This window comes from Crocodylus porosus, unplaced genomic scaffold (genome assembly GCF_001723895.1).
Source record: "Crocodylus porosus isolate Cpor-Errol unplaced genomic scaffold, CroPor_comp1, whole genome shotgun sequence".
Taxonomy (NCBI): domain Eukaryota; kingdom Metazoa; phylum Chordata; order Crocodylia; family Crocodylidae; genus Crocodylus; species Crocodylus porosus.
Window position 1 is genome coordinate 66154082 of NW_017728931.1, and position 22031 is coordinate 66176112.

The following is a 22031-nucleotide window of genomic DNA, read 5'->3' on the forward strand; positions in this document are numbered from 1 at the left end:
TTTCTCTCTCTCTCTCTCTCTCTCTCTCTCTCTCTCTCTCTCTCTCTCTCTATATATATATATATATACCATAGCATATTTTTAAAAACTTCTGGTAAACAGAGAGGGGGCAATGAAAATGAGTGATTTGTATCCCAGCTGAATTATATAGCTGGAGAAGTTTTTTTGGCAGACTCTTCAGACAATTATAGGAAAGTTTTTGAAGGATGGTAATGGCAGGAAGTTTTAAGTTGGCAAATCTCTACCCATGGTTCAGTTAATGCAGAGGAACGTAATCGGTTTCTAATAGTGCAGAAATTTCCCACGACTTCAGTAAAATGAATGGTGAAAAAGATCTCAAAGGTCTTGCAGCACTGTACAGAGGTCCTATTTGAGAATTTGCACAAAATATCTGTCCTAATTTTCTGTGTCAGCTAGCAACAGCTGATTTGCTTGTTTTTTTTTCCCCAACTGTGAGCCATTTTCATAAGGACAATTATGTTTAGTAGGATCTAAAATTATTTACGTTTAGTAGGATCTAATTGCATTATTTGGACTTTGTCAGCCTGGGTAGGAGCAGCCAATGGGCAGTAGCAACAATTAATCTCTGTCCTCTGTAAAATCTTTTCCAGGTCCTCACATAATGTCCAATACATTAAAACTCTGCAGTACCTAGTTGTAGACTGGCTGGTTATAGGCAGTAGAAAGAAACTTACACCTGGGTGGATTTATGGCTTCTAATCCTTAATAACACCCTCATGATAGATTTTGGTCAACAGGTTGTGAGAAGCAGATGATAAGACAGGTGTCAATATAGTGCTCGATCTGGTTCGAGTATATACATCTCCCAGTGATGCATTCATATTGTGCAGTATCCAAGATTTTATTTAAAAGGAAAATAACATTTCTATCCCTCATGCTTGCAAAAGTAATGTAGATGTGGGAAGAGTGTAAACCAATGAAAATGTTCACCTTTGGACGACGTAAAGTCTTAATATTGTTTCCTGTGATTCACTTTCTTGCCTTTGGCGATTGTTTCAGCTTTAATGTAATGATCATTCTTATTTTTGTTGTTGTTTCAGGGAAGAAACAAAGCTATTTTAAACTCAAGATGGCCCCCAACTTAGATTGGAAGATGCTTATGAGAGTTGACCCAGATGCTCTTCCACGTCAAGAAGAACTGGCAGATAGATTGTTGGAGACTGTGTCCAAAGTACGTATATGAAGTACAAGAAATGTAAATGTTTTTGTTATGCATGTTTAGTGAACCAATTTTGGTTCCATAAAGATTTAGCATTAGTATAAATTGTGTTTAATTCTGTGTTATTTATGGAAATCATTCTATTGTCTATTTAGGTTGAAGGAAATGACTTAAAAAGTGAAAATCCTGAACAAGTAATACATCTTTTTAAAATTACTCAGTCACTTATGAAGGTTTGTATCAGTTCTTTTTTTTTTTTTTTTTTTTAAGTGTGTTGTACTTTTTAAGCTTGAGCTGAGCTGCTACATGAAACTAAGAGTAAATGCATTTTAATTACTTTTTTCATGTCATACACGTGTGACTCCAAGAATACATATGTGCAACAATAATTTGGACCTAGATTAGAATAATTTTAAATTTATGAGGTTTAAAATGAATTATTGGAAATGCAGACATCCTAAAACCATGCTTCTAAATTTTTCATTTTCTGGGGTTTCCATAGAATGTGCCATAGAATTGTTCCAAAATGTGTTGTATAATTCTTTGGATAAAGTACCATAGAATTCTTTGTAGTTAGTATAACTCCTATGGACATGTGTCTAAAGTTGATATTCCAGAGTCTCAACACTCATACCAATGTGGGTCTAATAAACATTTGGGGGCTTTTATTCAATAAAAAAGGGTACACGTTTCCTTTCATACTTAAATGAGTCTGTGGTGCTTTCTCATAAGCTTGTAGAAACATCTCAGAAGTTAGCTAAAGCTAATCCTTGTAAAATGTTTCTGTGTATTTTTTTTTCTAGATGAAAGTTCAGGAAGCGGAGCTGGCTGTAGAAGAAGTTGAAAAAGCTGGAGAGGAGCAAGCCAAAGTTGGTAAATATATGTTTTCTGAATAAGGTGCACAAATGTTTTGTTATGTGGATTCTGTAACTCCTGAAGTATTGTACTGAAGTATCTGTAAGTGAAATGTTGAAACTGTTGAGCTGAAATGCAAAGCTGCCATTGACTTCAGTAAGGTCAGGATTTTGCCCTAAATGTTTACAGGCAGTCATCCCACTTATGACGCAACTGGTTCTTGAAAACCACGTCTTAAGTTGAAACGTTGTAACTCAGAACCAATTTTCTCATAAGAAACAATGTTATAAATGGGGGATTGGTTCCTGAGCCAAGGTCTGATACCCCATTTTCACCAAAAATACCTCAGAATTTTGTACTCGTCAGTTACAGAAGAGTAACATAGCTACTTTAATGTATTTATATTGTAAATAACAATCATTGATTTGGAAGGACTTCTTTGAGGTGACTTTGTTGAACTTCTTGATAGGCTCTTGGTTGAACTTTTTGAATGTTTCTTGCCTGGAGTTTTCTCAGGAGCCTTGGCTGCAAGTTTTTCTGCAGTCTTGTCTGCTTTTTTAAAGAAAGTGTCCAACCAAGTTTAGACAGATGCTCTCCAGGGAGATGAGCAACACAGCAAACTTGTTCCCTGGCATGGCATCGTATTGGATCAAGCATTGTAAGTTGAAACTGACATCATAAAGTTGAAACAGGGTGTCAGTTTATAAACATTGTAAGTGCAAAATGTTGCAACTCAAAACGTTGTAAGTCGAGGACTGCCTATATACACATGGTTGAATACTGTCGCTGTTAACTGAGGTATCAGGTTTTTTTACTTTATTTAAAGCCTCTGAGTAATGATGTGCTGTTTTATTTCAACAGAAAATCAATTGAAAGCAAGGGTGATGAAACTAGAAAATGAACTGGAGGTATGCTTTTTTATAGTAAATTAATTTTTGTTCAATCTTTAATGGTTATTCAGCTTGAATTAGTGAAGTTCTTGACACTGAATTTCTAAGTTTAAAAAATTGTTCAGTTTTTAAATTGTAAAGGAAATGGTGGTAGTATTTATAAACAGATAAACATTTGGCAAAACTGGATAGATGTTTAGATATAAAAAGTGCCATCAACTTAAGGACTTATGACAAGACAGCTAAGATCAGCCTACATACGTATTGTGTTATCTATGCTTTAGTTCAAACGTGTAGTCTCCAGAAAAATGTGGGGTGGCGGAGGATTACAAATCAAAACTATATCTGCTATGTCTGCTTTTGAAAAAGATGCATTTGCTCTGTGTAGTATTTAATTTCAAAACTGATTTTGAATATATACCAAGTACAGATGTTCAGAGAGGTGTTTATGCATGCAGGGTATCAGAGGAATCTGTAACATCACTTGAGCATTTTGTTGCTAGAAATTGGTAGGAATTATCACTGATTATATGATACTGGGCTTGCAAGAATCACTTATTACCTTCATGTGAGTAAATCAGTCCTGATAGGTGACCTGAATTTTTTATTTTGAAAATGCAAAAATGTATATTTGTTTCTGTCCTTAAGGTAGCTCGGCGATCTACTGGTGGTCGTGACACTCGTTTTTTGCGTGATGAGATCCATCAGTTGGAAAAACAGTTGGAACAAAAAGAGAGAGAATTAGCAGATATGGAAAAAGAGCTAGAAAAAGAGAAGAAAGTCAGTGAACAGGTAATAAGAATTGAATTAGTTCTAGAATTGATAAAAGTTCTAGGGCAACTTAGTCTGGAAGAGTGTTCTGAAAGTAGTCACTGGAATGAAAAGCACTGATTAAATGGGACCACAGCCTATAAAAAATTAACTGTGGGTTTTTAAACAAAAAACAAATGGACTGCAATACAATTGCAAGTCCCATTTTCATATTGTTTTGTGTTTCTGAGCATCAAAATAATATGTAAATGATTAATTAAATTTTTGGAGAAGAAGCTTGATGGAGGGGATAGGTGAGTGATTTGAGACTACCTGAATTCCAATACTATCTCAGTACAAATTCACTTTGCGTTTTGCTTTTTTTTTTTTTGGAAAGTCATTTAATCTACTTATCTCTCTCCGTTTGTAAAATGGCAGCAATGTTGCCCATGTTGCCTGAGGTACTGTGATGATCAAGATTTTATACAGTGCTTCTACATTTTGTAAGTACTGTTAAATAAGCTGATTTTTTTATAAATCATACTGGAGTTTTAGGTGCAGTTCAGCTCATAAGTAAATAGGAGTTGAATTAGTTTACACAAGCACTAAATACTCTATTAAGTATTGAATTGAAATTCTAAGCTAAAGATACATTTAGGTAGTTTAATTGCCTTTCCCAGTATATCTATCTTAAAGTAATATTTGGCTCAGAGATTCTGTAATAATATGGAGGCTAAGTTTTATTATTTATATAAATGAGAAACCATTCCTTTTATTTTAGCTTGCCCTTCGAAATGAAGATGCTGACAATGAAAACAGCAAATTAAGAAGGGAGGTTAGTAAAGTTATTCATATAATTAGATTATAACAGCTCATGTATTTAATACAATTTCATATGTTTTATCTTGTTCTGTAAGTTTTGGAATGATCATAGTTTAATTTTTCTTTGGTATATTGCTTGGGTATTGATGCTAAGGGAATGTGAATTTTTAAATTCTAAAAAAGAATCTGCTTAGAAAGAATTGGATAGCTGAGATTTATTTCTCTGAAATGCGGGATGTTAAATCTCTGGCAGAAACTGTGTCTGTGTTTGCATGGCCTGTTACACGTATAGTCTCAGTCTTGATTGGGCCTTCAAACTCCAGTGCTGTAAAAAATTGAAATTAATATTTTATGTTATTAGGGGGTAAATGTCATTACTTGAAAATTCTGAATTAAGTACAACTGTAGCCAAACTGATATCTCAGGGTAGATCCCTTGTAGATGTCCTTGTGGCTTCTTATTTTATTGCTTTATTTATTTTCCTGTGCTTGGGAACTTGTGCAATTTCTCCCCTCCACCCTTTCTAATGTGTGTCCTTTGGTTAGATCCTCTTTTAGACCATCACGATTAAGTTACACTACTTCCTTATCTGGTATTTTGTTCACCATTCTTTCCTTTTCTCTTTTTAATATCATGATTTTAGTATTCTGTATGTGAAATTGTGCTTTACTCCCACCTATAGTAAGTTTTAAAGTATTCTGTAAAGATGCTTAGAAAATTTTAGAACTTAGATTTGTCCCTATTAAGAAATATCCAGATAATTGACCTTAAGTGGAATTAAAATTTTCCAAGGTCACTTATTTACTCCAAAATATTTTCTAATAACTAATCTCTATTTCAAATGAAGTATTTCAAATCTTAATTCAAACTTTACAATACTAGGAAACTACTAGGAACATTCTGTATCCTTCAGTACTAGTCTCTATCTATGTGTAGCCTGCTGGGGTTTTTTTGTTTTGTTTTTTTTAAAGAAATTTTTTGTGTTCCAAGCCAAATCAAGTCCAAATCCATGAGTCAGTCCAGAACCATAAGTGGCCCTGAAACCGGAAAACATCCTCCACTCCTACGAGGGGCTTCAGATATTTCCAAAGTCTTTTGGCAGGCATCCTACATGCAGGCCAAAGCCCGGTTTGGGATTTGGATACCCCCAAGTTTTGCCTGCCTTCAGCCACGTGGGCACAAGAGCAAGCTAGGGAGGAGCGTCCCATTTCCATAAAATAGGCTTTAAGCCCAAACACCTTGGCAGGTACTAAACCATGCCAGAAGAAGGGAGGGCTACCTTCATGGACCCAGATACATGAAGTTTCCTCTGCCAGGTAAGTATTGATGTGTAGCCTGCTGTACATATGATTACAGCCACCAGTCAGTAGAGGGTGCTACTCTTATTAGTAGACAAAAGGAATGAGTGCAGTGTGCGATTGCTGTCCACCTACCTCTGGTGACTTCTGTCCAGAAAAGCAGTTTGGTCCAACAAGAGTGTAAGCAGGCAGTGGGAAACAGTCACTGCTATGAAGCTGATGTCTCTGTCTTGGCCTTTGTGAGCAGCCTAAAGGTAATATCTCTTTATGGAGACAGATTTGATACCCTCTGTCCTGAAAAGGAATAACATTTTCTGCCTGCCTCTGCTTATGTATAGTTACTAGGGCAGATATCTCGAGGGCTGTGTGTGATGGATTGTGGCAGAGAATCCTGAGGAGCTAAACTGGATTTGGCCTCCATGTCTGGACCTTGGGATCCATAGGAGGATCCAACCAAACCCAACAAGAATATTGTGACTATCTTCTAATATTTGAAAATATTTTGTTTTAACATCGAGAGTCACTTAGTAATTTCAGAATACTGCATTTCAAATGCTATTAGGATGACCAACACCAAATACATCATATGCATGAAATAGCTTGCAGAGAAAAAAAAATTGATGAGTGGAAATGAAGGTCATGGAGAAGAGCATGATGTGGATGATGCTGACAATGGTTACCCTTGTGAGAAACATCTTTAATCCAGAAGTCATCCTGCACCTGTAACACCACCATCTAGAAGTGATGCACATTCAGCTTCAGTTTTTCAGTCATTAGGAAAACAACAGGTACATCAATCAGCTATATCAATAAGACTCCTAATGACAACAAGATGACATCTGGAAATGAGAAAAAAATGATCAAGTTCACACAAGAGTGACATGCTTCTGATAATCCCATATTAGTCATTGAAAACAGTTCTTGGTGGGCAGTATACTAGTTTTCAGTGGACAGTCTTTGGGCAAGTATTTTACAGTGGAAAACTATTAGAAGAAAACATAAACAAAGTATTTTGGCTATTGTTAGATTAAATTGAAAAACTCCTGGGAGATGATGCCAGACTTTGATTGTAATACCTCAACCAGCTTTTTACCTGAATATTGAAATAGGAGAGAACATATATTCTGTGAAGTGTATTAATAGTAAAAATTTTTGGTGCTAGTGACAGTTGGAAGTAAGAGAGTATCTTCTCTGCCAGTTAACAGTGTTAGTAATGTGACCATGTGGGCCATTGTAATAGACAAATGTTCACATATTACTATAATAAGATATTTCTCATGACCTAAACCCCTTTTTAATGATTTTGTGAGGTTAGACACACTGTGAACAATCTAGAAAAGACCAAAATAAGTAGTAAAATACCTGAAAAGTACTTTTATTCTAGCTGCATTTTTAAGTGGCAGATGGGCAAGCATGGTAAGAATGATATGGTAACCCTGAAACTTTCTAACAAATTCAGTAAATGTGATAGTATTTGCAGGTTAAATAAAACTGCTTCAGGAAATGTTGACTACTGAAGACTCTAAAAGTGATGACATACTGTACTTGATAATGATGTCTTTTGGGTTCACTGATAGCACTCTCTGATCATTCTACAGCCAATTTCTGCAGCCACTGTATCTGAATTGGGTGAAACATTTTTCAAGCATTACTAAATTTATGGCCAAACTTATGTCAAGTCTTTTGAAAATATAAGTGTATCTGCATTCACAATTCATGAAAAAAATGGAAATAAAGGATTTTATTTACAGATTGGTAGCATTTTGAACAGCAGACCATTATTGAGAACAATTCTCTTAAATGAGAGGTTCCAAGACAGTAATGCTAGCAATAGTAAAATGGTTTACAGCAAGGGTGTTATGCCAGGTCATGGGCAGCCAGGTCAGGGAGTCACCCAGGGCCTGGAGAAGCAACTGAGATCATATGTATGTAGAGTCGGAGTGTAGGGGAGCCAAAAAGCCAAAAGCCAGGAGATCTGTCTGAGGAGCCAAGTCAGACACCTGGAGGGTTGGGCAGAGCATGGGGTCAGAAGACCTGCTGGGTTGGATATCTGAAAGATCAGAACAGGAGTCAGATTAGGGAGCTGAATGGTCAAGCCAAACTCAGGGTCCATGGGTGAGCCAGGTTGGGTAACAAAAGAATCAGTCAAAGCTGGTAGAAGCTCAAGCTGAGGACAAAGTAGCTTGAGTACAAGCATGAACGACTGGTGCCTCCTGCATCTGTCAGGGGCACCTGCAGAAGCCGCCAACGACAGCGGCCTTCTCAGGGTGGGGGTACCAGCTCTGCCATCAGCATCAGTGTCGCCCATCGGGGGGGCATGTGCACACCTGTGCACCCCCTACCAGTTGCCTATGAGTACAAGGTTGATCCCTGTTGCCCAGACACTTCCTCTTCTGGGTCAGGGGCCCTTTTTGAGGTGGTAAAGGGACAGTTGACCTTAGCTGGCCACTCTGGCACAGAGTGGGCTCCTTACTAGGCCCTGATGGAAGTTTCTGATCACCTGTTCCTACCTGGATGTTCAGCTGGGGAGGTGGTAGACTGGGATGAGCAGCTTTGCCAGGCTGGCTGAGGACTTGGGTTCAGGATCACTGCTCTTTCGCCTGTTGCCACTGCTGCAACCCTATTGCAGTTCCATGCTGAGGCCACCCCCACCACCACTGTGTGCTTGATGCCTTATTCTGGAGGTAGAGCTGCTGCTCCAGCATGGGACACATGGTGGCAACAGTAGCTTTGGCATGGGACCTGCAATGGGAGCTGCAATGGAGCTGGAACTGCCACCGTGCCATGTGCCAGGGTCAGAGCCCAAGCTGCTGCTGCTTTATTCCCCAAGCTGGATTCAGCCTGCAAGAAACTCCATAGTTCAGATCTAGTCCAGGATGCAAAGTGACTTTTGACATCTGTGATTGAAGTGTTTGGTGAGTTTTATCAAACCAACCACAACCCATCATTGGGAAGTATTTTCAAATTGTGCAGCATATGGAGCCTTTTCAATTACTTGGTCCAAAAGTTTAATCTGGGAATGTATGTTGCTCCTAAAGCATTGTGGCAAGGCCTGGAAACAGCAGAACCTCTGGCTTCTCTTGTTCTTGTCTGCTTCAGATTTATCCAGCTTCTGCAGCATGTGAAAGAAACTGGTCAATATTTGGACGTATGTTCATAAAATCAAGAAGCAGGCTTGGGTTAAAAAAAAGTTACTTGTTTCTATCTATGGAAATCTTCTATTTAAAGAAGTAGATGGAGATCATGCTGATAGTTTAGAATCTTGTAGATATTGTCAGACAGATTTTGAGTTGAGAATAAATCTTGAGTTATACTGTTATTCATACAAATATTGTAGGAATAAGTAAATTAAGTTATATTACTTGTTTACCAAATACCTGGTTTTGCATATAGTTGCATTTAAACTATCTATGATGATAATATCCTCTGAAAGAATGTTTTCTTACATTTCATATATGCATATATGCAGTAGTACTTTCTCTATATAAGCCATGTTATACATAGTATGTTTCTCTTACTGTAACATTTAGTTTTAATAAGTAAGTTATTACTGAAGATATTTCAATTTTCTGCAGAAATTTCATTTTTTGGGGGTGGGAGAGAGGGTGAAAGAAGAAGAGAGGGAAAAACTAGAGAGAAATAAACACCTAGCTCCCACATCTACATTTTCAGAACTGTAATGTCCATAGACAAAAACTATTTTTACTGCTTAAGTCTAGAAGCAAAGTTTTTGCTATCCTTATTTTCTTGTACAGGGTTTGATTGCTCTTCTTAACTTTTACATTTTAATCTATACATTTATTTTTATTTTCTTCTATTTTCAGCTTGAATCTTATATGTGTATGTACTTTTTCTAATTTTCTGATGCTTTCTTCTCTTTTATTCTGACTATTTTCTCTGCCTTTTAATTTGGAGAAAAAACATATAAGAAAAAAGGTGAGATACCAAAGTATTTAGAACCAGCTTGTAGGAATTTGAATGAACTGTTACAATTATAGCTGTGTCATATTTTTTAGAAAAACAGAATCTTTTCAATCTCTCCCTTTACTTACTCTCTTTTGGGCTTGCCTTATGTGCAGAATGAACAACTTCGCCAGGATGTAGTTGATTATCAGAGACAAATAGATTCACAAAAAGAGACGCTTCTGATGAGACGAGGAGATGATTCTGATTACCGATCTCAGTTGTCAAAAAAGAACTATGAACTTGTCCAGTATTTGGATGAAATTCAGGTAAAGTTTCTGAGTTCCAGATAAACTTATAGCAACCATTGAATATGTGTTTTAGAAAAAATGAAGTAATGTAATGTTCTTAAATGGTTCTAGAATGGCACTTTTCCCCCCAATAAATAAGTTAGTGTCCAGTAGTAGTGTATATTTTTCTACATGGCCCTGTCAACGTGACTTTAATTTTCATGACAACTGAGAAGTTAATTATGCTGGTTCAGCCATAGCCGCCTTTGAACCGAACTGTTGATAAACAATGTCAAGTACAAAGGCACTTATTTTTTTAAATAGCATTTCTTTATCTTTGCAGAACTTAACTGAAACCAACGAGAAACTAGAAGCACAAAACCAAGAGATGAGGAAGAATTTGGAAGAATCGGTGCAGGAAATGGAAAAGATGACTGATGAATATAATAAAATGAAACTTATTGTGCAGCAATCTGATATTGTGATGGATCAGTTAAGAAAAGAAAAAGAACAGTATAAATTTCAGGTGAGGAATCAGTTGACAGAAAGTCCTTCAGAGTGACATTCTTAACTTTAAACAATATGTTGTTAGGATTCAAAAAGTAAACTTTATTTCTAGCAGAAAATGTCCACCTTATTTTATCCAGTTTGAAATAGTAGAATGCTGTTGAAAACAATTATTTTTACATAGAGAACTATCTTTCAGTGTAGCACAATGTTTTAAGAGGGATCTGAATATGAATCACAGAAATAATTTCAAATAAAATACTAGCATGCTGTACCTTTAACTGAATCATAACTTCTGTTACATACTATAGCTTAATAACAGTGGTGTAACTAGGGTAGGGCAACTGCCCCAAATGCTGATGGGGATGAGGAAGATGGAAAAACTGACTTTTGCTGCAGCTGTGTAATTTTTGATTGCAGTGGCACTGGCAGCTGGAAGTTGCCACTGCCACTGAATGCAGCAGCCACCCCAGGCAGCTGGCCATGTTCTTACACTGCTGCTTGGTATAGTAGGTGCATTTGGGGTCAATATGTGTTTTAAAAAAACAGTATTGATGCATGCTTCTTGTGGTACTAATCAAAACGCTAATATATACAGGTGCAAGAGCTGTCAGACCAACTGAAAGCAAAGAATGAAGAAGATGATCCACTCATGGCAGCTGTAAATGAAAAAGTAGAAGAATGGAAGGTACTTTATCATATGTTTCTGATTGTGTAGCTGTGTGTGTTATCTTTTGGAATTATTTGAGATGCCTCTTATTTTATTCACGTGCTTTGCAGAGAATCCTGGCATCAAAAGATGATGAGATCATCGAGTATCAGCAAATGTTGTTAAACCTGAGGGAGAAAATGAAAATGGCCCAGCTTGATGTAGACAAAAACAATGTTATGGTGCTCCAGCAGGTATTGTTTTATGCACAAGTACTTGTGTATGAATTATTCATTAAGCACACTACTAGTTTGATATAATCAGCATTCTCTACTTTACAAACACTGGAAGTCCACGCGTGATGACCGAAGCGAGCTGACTTACTCAGGGAGACAGGTTAGCCTAATGTACTTCTCTCCATGTCCAGCAGCTGAACTTTATGTAATTGGTGTTCTGACTTGTAGTTATTTGCCCATTTCGTCATCTAGCCATGTAACCAGAACAAGTTAATGCAGTTAAATTATAAAATAATATTTTATTGGTTTTTCATAGATCTGTATTATCAAATATACACCCAATGTTTGTATTTTATACTATTTTTTGCTGCCTTTCATTTATACATAATATCTGAACTCTCTGTTATAAGTGCTAGTTCTTTAACTTTTTAATGCAATGTTTATACTAGCTGTTTTTCATCCTTTCATTTGCCTTTCTGCTTGAAGCAGTCATTTCTTTTATGTTGGTAGTTCATCATTAAACCATAAAGCCCATTTCCTACCCCCCCCCCCCAAATAATTGTCTTTTTTCAAGGGTATACAAGAACGAGACAGTCATATCAGGTTGCTTACTGAGCAAGTAGAACAATACACAAAAGACATGGAAAAAAATGCATTGATCATAGAAGACCTGAAAAATGAACTCCAAAAAGATAAAGGTTACTTCATTTTTTTTTTTAATATACATCTTAAAATAATAGAAAAGATGCATAGAAGTCCTTTTAAAGTATTCAAAACCATTTTTCTTCTTACTGATTGCCTATTTCCATTTGTCAAATGTAGCCAACTTTTAAAATACCTATTAACATGTCAAATGTCTGTTCAGAATTTGGCTTATTTAAGTTCTATAGACTATTTTATGTCACTTGAGTTGTATATAATTATTCATAAATACTACATATACCACTTATAAAAGCAGATCTTCCAAATTTTATTTTAAAAAGTGTAAGTACATTTGGATTTGAAACCACATTAATAGAATATAAAAATTATTAGATACTCCTTCTGAAAACAGTAACTTACAAATGTACACTGTGGTTCTTCATAGACTGAAGGCACAGAAAGATGCAACAATTCTTTTGGTATCTGATAGAAGCTGTTAGAATAGTTATTACATCTGCATGGTTCTGTAGTATTACAAGCATAGTAAAACTGCTCTAACTTGACTTCTGCTTCATTTAGTGTTAAAATTAGTATGCTTTAGCTAAACTGTGCTGTTGCAGGACAAAGCAGGTATAATGGATTGTAAGAGCTGATGTGCATTCCTGAGCAGCAGCAGCTCCCCTTCCTTTTTTAAAGCAGTTAAGGATGTGGCCAAACATACTTTTTAGGATGTGTCTACCTTAGAAAGTTATACTAGTATAAAGAATGGAATTGAAGGTCAACCTTTCTGGTTTTGTCGCTGTTTTAATGAGTGCTGCTTGCTAGTTTAGTTTGTCACTGGTATTAGTTTTAGCCAGGGGCAGGCACTCTATTGGAGTGATCGGAATTGCTGCTTGCAACTTAGCTGGTGTTCCTGATGCTACTTCCCATGTCACTGAATTGCTGCCAATGTCCTAGCTTAATGGGCTGAATTAAATGGCTTGGGAGCTGAATCTGCCCTGCTGGTTGTAGCTTGCAGAGCTCTTTAAGCTGAAACAAAATGATCTATTTTACATGGGGAAGTGAGAAGTAGAATAACTCTATTTGCTGTGAAAACTCCAGTTGGCCTTAAAGGAGAATTCACGGTGCATAAAATGAAGCAAATATATAAGTATTTGTAGCATTACATGTTTAGTAAAGAATATCCTTATCCAGGAAAAAAAACTTATAACTGGTGCCATTGAACTTAAGCTGAATACAGTAGTCCATCATGTATACCATCTTCTTATTAAATTTGCTTGTTAAAGTAATAAGAATTAAAAAAATAAAGCCTTAATCTGAATGTCTGTGTAATTATTTATATCAGAAGAGGATAAATAATTTGTGGAAATCAAAACAGATACAAAATAATTTGAGGCATTTTTTACCTTGTATCAGGAACCACTTTTTTAAAATAAAATATTTTTATATAAAATAAATTACTGCTTTTTCCCAGGTTTCTCTTCTCTAGTTCAGCAAAATCACATTGCAGCAATACAGGAAAAATTGCAGCTGTTGGAACAGAAAGCTAAAGAAGCTGAACGATCAGCAGAACTAGCAGAAGCAGATGCTATGGAGAAGGATAGAGAACTTATTGAGGCTCTGAAACGGATGAAAGACTATGAAATGGTACACAATATTTGAGAAGATTGTATTTTATCATTAGTTTTTATTATTATCGGTAGTTTTTATCATTCTTTACAGATCATTTTATGACATTCTAACGATTGTGTCACAGTTTATAAACAAAACAAAGCAAAACAGACTTTTAACGAAGAGCTGCTTATTCTGTCTCTTCTTATTCATACTCTTGTTACCTTTGCTTTAAATGGTGGATAAACCAGCTGAATCTTAAGTTAGCTGTCCTTGGCAAATTGTTAAATTTGTGTTTGACCAAACTGTCATTCAGAAATGATGGAAATTGGAAAGTCAAGGTGAGGATCTGTTGCAGGGTCACCATGTAAGCTGATGAGAACCTCATTTTACAGTCTGGGGAGAGGAAGGGGGGACGACTTCTTAAAAGCTTCAACTGTACCTAGAAGGATATCTGATATCACAGGGAAGTAAGCATATGAATAAGCAGATGGTGTTTTTACTCCCTTTTCTTGATTACAGTTATGCTTTACATTTTTACTTTCTTCAAACGCTATATCAAACTAGCCTCAATACTATGAAGGCAGTCCACCTGTGTAGAGATCACAACTGTTCACGAAAATCTGGAATTGAACTGAATCAATAATTTTGTAAGGGTTTCTTTGCTTACAGACACATTTTGGCTTGTGACTTTAAATAACACTTAAAAGATGAAGGAAACATAGTTTCTAAAGTAAAAGACTCCCATTTTAAATAACAAGTATTATTTTCACTGTTTAGAAGAATTATGTACTTATTTACGGGTCAAGCCTGGCAACAGGATCAACTACTCCACCATAATCCTAACTCAATAGCCTCCAAACTGAAATCTTTTGCTTACTCATTATCAGGGATCCTGGTTTTCTCTGATTAAGAAAAAAATCCCCAATTTTTGGAACACCACTAATTAATATATATGTGTGTGTGTATATATGTGTATGTGTATATGTGTATGCATATGTTTCATTTTAATCATGAAAAAATGTGGATTTGGGTAACATTTTTAAATCCAGTAATTGAGGATTTTTTTTTATCAGAGACAACCAGAATCCCTGCTCCATATCTACTTTTTATCTATCCTAAGTCCTTTCCTTCTCTTTTTTTGTTTTGGTTTTCCACCTCTAGGGTAATTGTTTTGGGCAGTAAGCATTTCTTACTAAAAATTAATTAGTTTCAGCTAATGTTAAATATTATTCTGATATTAGAACATTACTGTTTAGTTTTTAATGCTCAGGGATACTGATAAAATATGAAATAGGACATTATAATTTTCTTATGTTTTCTTTTTATATAAGAAATATGTCCACATATATCCACTTTGGAACTGTTACAGGGAATATATGGTTTGGAAGATGCTGTGGTTGAAATAAAAGATTTAAAAAAGCAGATTAAAATAAGAGATCATGAAATAGAAGCCTTAATCAAAGAAGTGAACAAACTGGAACTTAAAATTAATGATTTTCTTGATGAAAATGAAGACCTCAGAGAACGCCTAGGTATTGAATTTTTTGTCATTGGTTACATTTGTTGCTATCCTTAAGAAAGCCCGGGGTCTTGTCCATTAAATTTTACCATATGTGTCACAGAGTTAGGCTATTATTTGGCCTTAATTATATGGAAGTAATTTTATCCATACTGTCAAAATTTAAGTAATTATATTTAGTTCATTTATTAAGAACAACCGATAAGCTATAAAAGTGTGGTGGGGGAGAGGGAAACCCTTCAGAAATAAACTATTCTTTGCTGTGCTATGTTTTGGGTTTTTTTGTTTGTTTTGGTTTTTTTGCATAGGAAATAAATAAGCTGAATAAATTTTTCTTGATTCCAAGATGCACAGTCTGCCTAATGCAATCAAATGGTACAATATGAAGCAACTATATGTATTTATTTTATACATAATACTGCATTGAAAAATATAGACAGATAAATATAATGTGAATTAAGGTAATTTCTACTCGTTGGAAATTTTTTTCTGAAATAGTTCTCAGAAATTTCCATAGGTAGAAATCTTTCTAGGACGGGGCGTATGCAGGTGTTTAGCCCACAACTGCCTGCTGTTCTCTGCTCTCTATGCCTTCCCTAGACCAGGGTGATTCCAGTCTGAGGAAGGTGTAGGAGCAGTGACTGCTCCACTCTTCCTAGTCCCTGGGGGAGTGGAATGATGGAGAACAAATCCCAGCACTTTCCCCAAGCCTCTCTCTCCAAGAGCAGAGCAGATGGAGCAGTGGGGTAAAGCCCCCAGTCCATCCTTTAAGCTGGGATGTGCCAGGCAGTTGACACCTGGAAGATCTTTCTCCCACAAGGGTCATGGTTCCCCTAGGAGAAACTGAGCAAATGCTTGTACACTGATATTTTTTACAGGGAGAACAGTGATTCTCCCTGTAGAAACATGGTGCCTGTACGTGGCCTAAGTTTAAGTCTCCAAGTGTGCTTTGTCTGTAGAGTTAGTAATGTACTGTTTTTAGTTCTCATTAATCAACCAACTGTAGCTAAAGTTAAAACAGTCTGTATTGTGTTTCAGGTCTTGATCCAAAGACAATGATCAATTTAAATGAATTTAGAAAAAGCAAAGCACTGAAACAACAGCAGTACAGAGCAGAAAACCAGATTCTTTTGAAAGAGGCAAGTAAAAGCGTATTTTTAAATATGGTTTTATAAAATGCAGTTGGAGAGACATGCTTATTAATGTTTAAATATATGCAGATTGAAACACTAGAAGAAGAAAGAGTTGCACTGAAGAAACAGATTCGTAAACTGGCTCAGGAGAAAGGAAAAAGAGCTGCATTATTAGGTAGGATGGTATTTTGATTGATTTTTGCACTGTGCCTTTTCAGACCAGCAACCAAGTGATTTTGTGTGTTCCTGCTGGGCATTACTTGACAGTGTGCTCATATTTGCAAATATATTTAAAAATTATGAAACTGACTCACTATTTTGGCCTAGATTTTCACTTGTTTTTGAAAGATGGAATGGCATACTTTCTGTTAATTCTCCAGCCTGCTACATGCTCTGACTTGTGATGACTCCACTGAAGATTGTTCCATCAGCTGATAATATAGGGGGTGTTCCTGCCATATACTCACTGTCCAGTACATCTTTATAATGTGGGTGTTAGAAAGAGCTGCATATAAGAATCTGCCAATTCTGTTCCAACAAAGGAATTCCTTGCTCCGTCCCCGCCAAAAAAAATTATGAGCTGCTTTTTAGAGCAGTATTACAATCGCTTTGTAGTAGAGAAGAGAGACCAGAAATCTGATCTACTGCTTGGAACATTTCACTGTGTTCTTGTGGTAGATAAATACGTTTATTTTCATTTATTTGTAAATTTGTTTGTAATTAGGATTGGATGCAGGTGACATCCAGCTGACTGATAGCTTTACCGAGGAGATGAAGACAAATAAAAGGAAATCAGATTTCATGAGCACAGATGATGCTGATGAATTTAAAGCCAAGGTAGGGTCATGTCTATGCATAAATGAGTATTCTATAGATAATTATGAATTGAAGTAAAAAACAGTTCCTTTCTGAACATTTGGGTGTTACGTTTTTAATTATCTGCCAGTATTGTAAAGATGTAAAAAAAGACCCTAAATGAAACAATTTTTGTGTTAGTGAAACTATAACAAACATTGTTTTTTCATAAATGCAGGTTAGCAGTTCATATAATATGGAGACAGAAACGGTGCTTTCAGTTAGAAGAGCATCACGTAGCGGGTTAAAACCAGACAGAGACAGATGTGAGACTACCAAGGCTTTGGGAAACCTCTCAAAAAGAATTTCTGGAATACTTCATAATTTAAATTTGTCAGAAAAAAGTAGAAATATTTATTTTGTCCCATTAGACTCTAGAAATGTTTGGTATAGTTCTGAAGCTTTTTCTATAAAAGAACTTTACAAATCAACAGAACTGCAATCTACAGGGACACGAACAGCACCAGACTATACAGTCAATAAGCAGATATCACAAAGCTTAAAATCAGACTGTACAGATTTGTCTCCTGTTTCGCAAATTACACAAAAAGCTTTCAAAAGTCAAGAGACAGAAGGGTGCTATAGCCAAAATTCTGGAACCCAAGCATCTTTTCAAGAGCACACAGACAAAACATATCTTGAAGATTTCCAGGGAAGGCTGTCTCCTAGCCAAAAGTCTGCAATTTTCAGTCAGTCTGTTCTTAGAAAGTCAGCAACCCCATGTAAATCACAATTAAGGACATTGAAAGTTGAGCAGGGCCACCCTGAAATAAAGTGTTCTGCCTTTCAAGATGCCAGCAGCGAACAGATGTGCTCTCCAGATTTGTTGCAGGTAGAAAATTTGAGGACTTCACTTGAAAGTGGACAGTTGGAATACACATGTCAGATAGATCCAGTCGAAAATCTCATAGGGCAATTGAGGAGAGAATTAGTTTTTCTTAGATCACAGGTGAGACACTGCCACAGTATGTGTAAATTTATCTCTTGTAAGTTTTAGGTGAATATATCTTGTCATTTGTTTTGAGTATATCATTTTAATACTTAGAACTTCATCAATTTACTTTAAATAAATATAGGGCAGTTTCACTTGAATTGGTATGTATGCAGTATAAGTAATGAGAGGTTTTTAATATAAAGCCACTGGCCGTACAGCTGATTTGGTACTGTTAAGTAGACGGTAAACATCTCCCACTTCATACTTCTTTCCATTTTTATCTATAAAGTATTTTTATTTCTTTGGCCTACTCAAGCTTTTACAAAAGCAGATAAAATTCTTTTTTATCTTCTCTCTCATCTTTCCCTCCTCCTTACTCCACATTCCTGCAGTCTTACCTTTTAGACACTGTTATGCCTATAATGTTCTCTCTAATCTTAAATTTTAATTCCAGTTAAATAACAAGCCACAACACTGAAAGGATTCCTTGTTGATTTAATTTTATACAAAATTGGGTGATTCACAGCCATTTATCTGGATGAGGCAAGACAGGGAAGCCTATTCTCTACTAAGAGATCCAGAAGATGAGAATGGTACCCCCTGCTAGAGGATGCAACAGCTTTAGCACATGGGACTCATGTCACCAAGGACATTAGTCAATGGAGAGGATCAGTGCATAAATTTGGTGAATGGCTCCTTTTTCCCTTGGCTACCCTCCAGCTTGCAGATTGTTCCTTAGCTGGCTTGCAACTACTTTTATTCATCTTTATCCATATTACAGAAAATTTTCATGGGGAAAATAAAAGCTCATCTTAGAATCGAGGATCAGAATGCTTCAGCTGTGAGGACCAGCTGTGCAGTGAGCCTGGCTGGATCATGGACAGTATCAGCAGTGTGCAAATACATGCCTCCAGCATCTGCCCTTGCCAGGCTCCCCTCCTATAGTCTCCCTTGCTGGCAGGGAGTCAAGCAGGAAAGGAGATATATGCACACTGCTATTGCAGTGTCCAGACAGCCAGGCTTCCCTGCACAGTGGCTCCCCAGATCTCCCAACTGGAGCAGGTTGACTTTCAGCACTGGAGAGCACAGCGGAGCTCCAGAGCCCTTCTTGCCCTGTGCTGCAGGGAGCAATTGTGCAGGGTGCCCAGCTCTGCAGTATGCAGATTGTACCTTTCAGTCTGCTCCTAGCCAAAAGGGGTGGTGGAGGAGGGAGTACCAGGGAAGGAGGAACCAGCTCCTGCTGAGCCAGGATCCTGGTACAGCTATGCCCTGCTGTGTGGGACAGAAATAGTTCTGGGGCTCCCCTGTGCCTTGATCAGAGGGGAAAGCAACAGAAGTGGGGAACAAGTGGTGGGTTGGGGGTGGTCACTGGGGTGGGGGCAGGCAAGGGGTGGGAGCCGGGCCACCCCTGCTTTTCCTCCACCTGTCCCCTGCTCCTGTTTTTCCCTCCATCCATTTTGCCTCACATGCTCACTCACCTCTGCTTTCCTCATTGCCTGCTCCCTGCTTGCCCGTCTGCTGCTGTCTTCCTGCCAGGGCAGTGGTAGGGTACACATTTGAGATGACTTGGCAATAACTAGATTCTAGACATGAAAAATTATAACATTTATAATTGTCCTTTTATAGAATCTAATTATTGGAGGGGTCTTCTTAAATGCAAAGTTATCTTGGATTCAGGTAAATCCAGTAATATAACAAAGCTGCAAAACATGTAATACAATTTAGTTTTTCCTATGCATATCTATATATCTTTCCTTATTTGTATCATAGAAAAAGATCTCAGAAATATAATACTGAAAGCAAATGGAAATCAATCCTTTAATTATATTTCATTGTTCCTTTAGAATGAGCAGATATCCAGGAATTTGTTGGCCAAGAACATACTCAATAGAAATACAGAATTAGAGCTTGAAAAATGCAGAAGCCAGGCAGTGCAGGTAGTTCAAGATTTTGCAAAGACATTTATGACGAGATGATAAATGTGCACACCAGTATTGTTTATGCCTTTAATACTTTTCTTTTTCTGGCTTTCTTCTTGTGGAGATTTGGACTTTTTACATGAAAATACATAATTGTTCCTGGAAGTGTAGAATATATACAATTTAACAATACTTCTTTGAGCATATTTTCTTATTTAATTACCCATTCCTCAATATTATAAGTCTCTTTGATATTTCTCTATTAAAAGTCTGAATTTTTGTCTTAAAAATCCATTTTTAAATTTTTGTTTCTTTTTCTTTGTCCCCTGGTAGTATGAATACCTTGCAAAAGAATTAAATGAGAGAGAGAGAGACTTGGAACGCAACAGGACTGTAATAGCTAAATTTCAGTCTAAATGTAAGTTGTAATTCTTTTGTTGTATTAGGCATATCTTTATTTATAGCTATTTTCTTCTCATGTTTAAAATGATAAATGACTTAGTGTCTTTTTTAATGCATGGAATGAGCATGTATATGGTAGGTACATCTGATTTATTTGGTAATAGTACCTCAACTCTGAAATTTAGGTTGAGGATTAATCCGGATGAAAACATGACAGCTCTAAAATGATGAGAAAAAGCTTTATTTACCAAATTCTCTTCTATCAATGGTCACCAACCAGTGAATCTCGAGCCACCGGTAGATCTCGGAGCCTCTTGGAGTTGATCTGAGGCTGGGGTTTGGGGCTGAGTGCCCACATGCGTGCCTAAGCATGCGCCCTAGTCCAGGAGGTCAGTCCATGGGGGAGGGAAGAGACAGGGGCTAGATTGAGGCCCCGGCAGTGAGGGACAGTGCCATAGAGGCAGGAGCAAGGGTAGATTGAGTGGGGCCCTGGCTGGGTGAGATTTATCTGCTGGGGAGGTGCACCCCCAAATAATTTTTTCTCCCTCCGCCTCAATCTGCCCTGTGCCCCCCACCTTTCTCTCCCTACAGACTTAGCTGCTGGGGGTGGGTGGGGAAGGGAGGAGGTGGTGGTAGCGCACAGTAGATCTTGGGTTACTTTTAAATGGTGAACTACTTAAAAAGGTTGGAGACCACTGTCTTATATCTTTAGGATTTCACTCAGCACTTCAACTTCTCTCTTTAAACATAATGAGAATGCTTTTATATATACTTTTAATAATTTAAACATTAAGGATATAGATCAGCTACAGCAGGGGTTGTTAACTGGGGTATGCGTATCCCTGAGGATACTTAGAAATGACTCAAGGGGTATGTAGGGGGTGGGCAAGGAAGGAGCACTGCCACCCCATGCCACTGCCTCACAGAAGCAGGGGTGGGGCGAGAACAGGGCCATACAGATGCTGCGCAGCTGCTGCTCTGCTGCTCACCACGCCCCTGCTTAGCGTCCGGCCCCTTACCACCTCCTTTCTGCTGCGGGTACACTTAAAAAGGAGGCCACCGGGGGTGCATTTATTAAAAAAGGTTGAAAACCCCTAAGTTACAGTATATAGGAAGCATGTCATCTTCACTTTAGTATATGAAATGAAAATGACCAAATAGTTCTTTTGTTTTGCCTCATCCAGTAGAGTACTTAAACATACCCCTTGTTTTAAGCTTGTAAAACCATGCCATTGAAGATAATGATCAAACTCACTTGATTAAAGTTAAGCACACACATAACTTCCTTGCTGGCTGAGGACATGAATCAGAGAATTGGATACATTTGCTTTTAAAGTACTGAAAACTAAAGTCTTAAGAAACAATGGTTGGAATATAGGAAACTCAGAACTTTCAAGAGAAGATTTTTTCTTTCATTGAAGTGAAAGCTTACAATTTCTCATGAAAAGGGAATTCTGAAACGTTGTGTAGATGAAGTAAAGAAGTTTCATTTTGATTTTTAAAATGAGGTAGATGAGGTCCCTGAAATCTGGCAGCCTGCTTAAGAAGGTTTTTGCTCTGCAGCTGCTAGGCTCCCCTACCATCAAGGCTTCCATACTTGTAGCAAGAAGTCTAGGAAGCCTGAGAAGCTTTG

At 37.2% G+C, this 22031-nt stretch overlaps 1 protein-coding gene across 7 annotated transcripts in view; it reads left to right on the forward strand.

Annotated features, from left to right (window-relative positions):
* Positions 1 to 22031, forward strand: part of CEP290 (centrosomal protein 290) — a 100365-nt gene that overhangs the window by 2193 nt on the left and 76141 nt on the right. For 4 of the 7 annotated variants that reach the window (XM_019545272.1, XM_019545271.1, XM_019545273.1 and 1 more), the window contains exons 2-19: positions 1062 to 1192; positions 1336 to 1413; positions 1984 to 2053; positions 2897 to 2943; positions 3574 to 3717; positions 4457 to 4510; positions 9875 to 10027; positions 10332 to 10514; positions 11094 to 11183; positions 11276 to 11398; positions 11955 to 12078; positions 13497 to 13669; positions 15006 to 15168; positions 16194 to 16294; positions 16376 to 16463; positions 17013 to 17125; positions 19922 to 20014; positions 20330 to 20414. In XM_019545272.1, coding sequence (XP_019400817.1) covers positions 1091 to 1192; positions 1336 to 1413; positions 1984 to 2053; positions 2897 to 2943; positions 3574 to 3717; positions 4457 to 4510; positions 9875 to 10027; positions 10332 to 10514; positions 11094 to 11183; positions 11276 to 11398; positions 11955 to 12078; positions 13497 to 13669; positions 15006 to 15168; positions 16194 to 16294; positions 16376 to 16463; positions 17013 to 17125; positions 19922 to 20014; positions 20330 to 20414 — 1984 coding nt within the window. In that variant the 5' untranslated portion in view covers positions 1062 to 1090. Of the gene's footprint in view, positions 1 to 1061; positions 1193 to 1335; positions 1414 to 1983; positions 2054 to 2896; positions 2944 to 3573; positions 3718 to 4456; positions 4511 to 9874; positions 10028 to 10331; positions 10515 to 11093; positions 11184 to 11275; positions 11399 to 11954; positions 12079 to 13496; positions 13670 to 15005; positions 15169 to 16193; positions 16295 to 16375; positions 16464 to 17012; positions 17126 to 17300; positions 18093 to 19921; positions 20015 to 20329; positions 20415 to 22031 lie in introns of those variants that run through there. The other 3 variants (XM_019545274.1, XM_019545277.1, XM_019545278.1) reach the window with 3 other exon arrangements.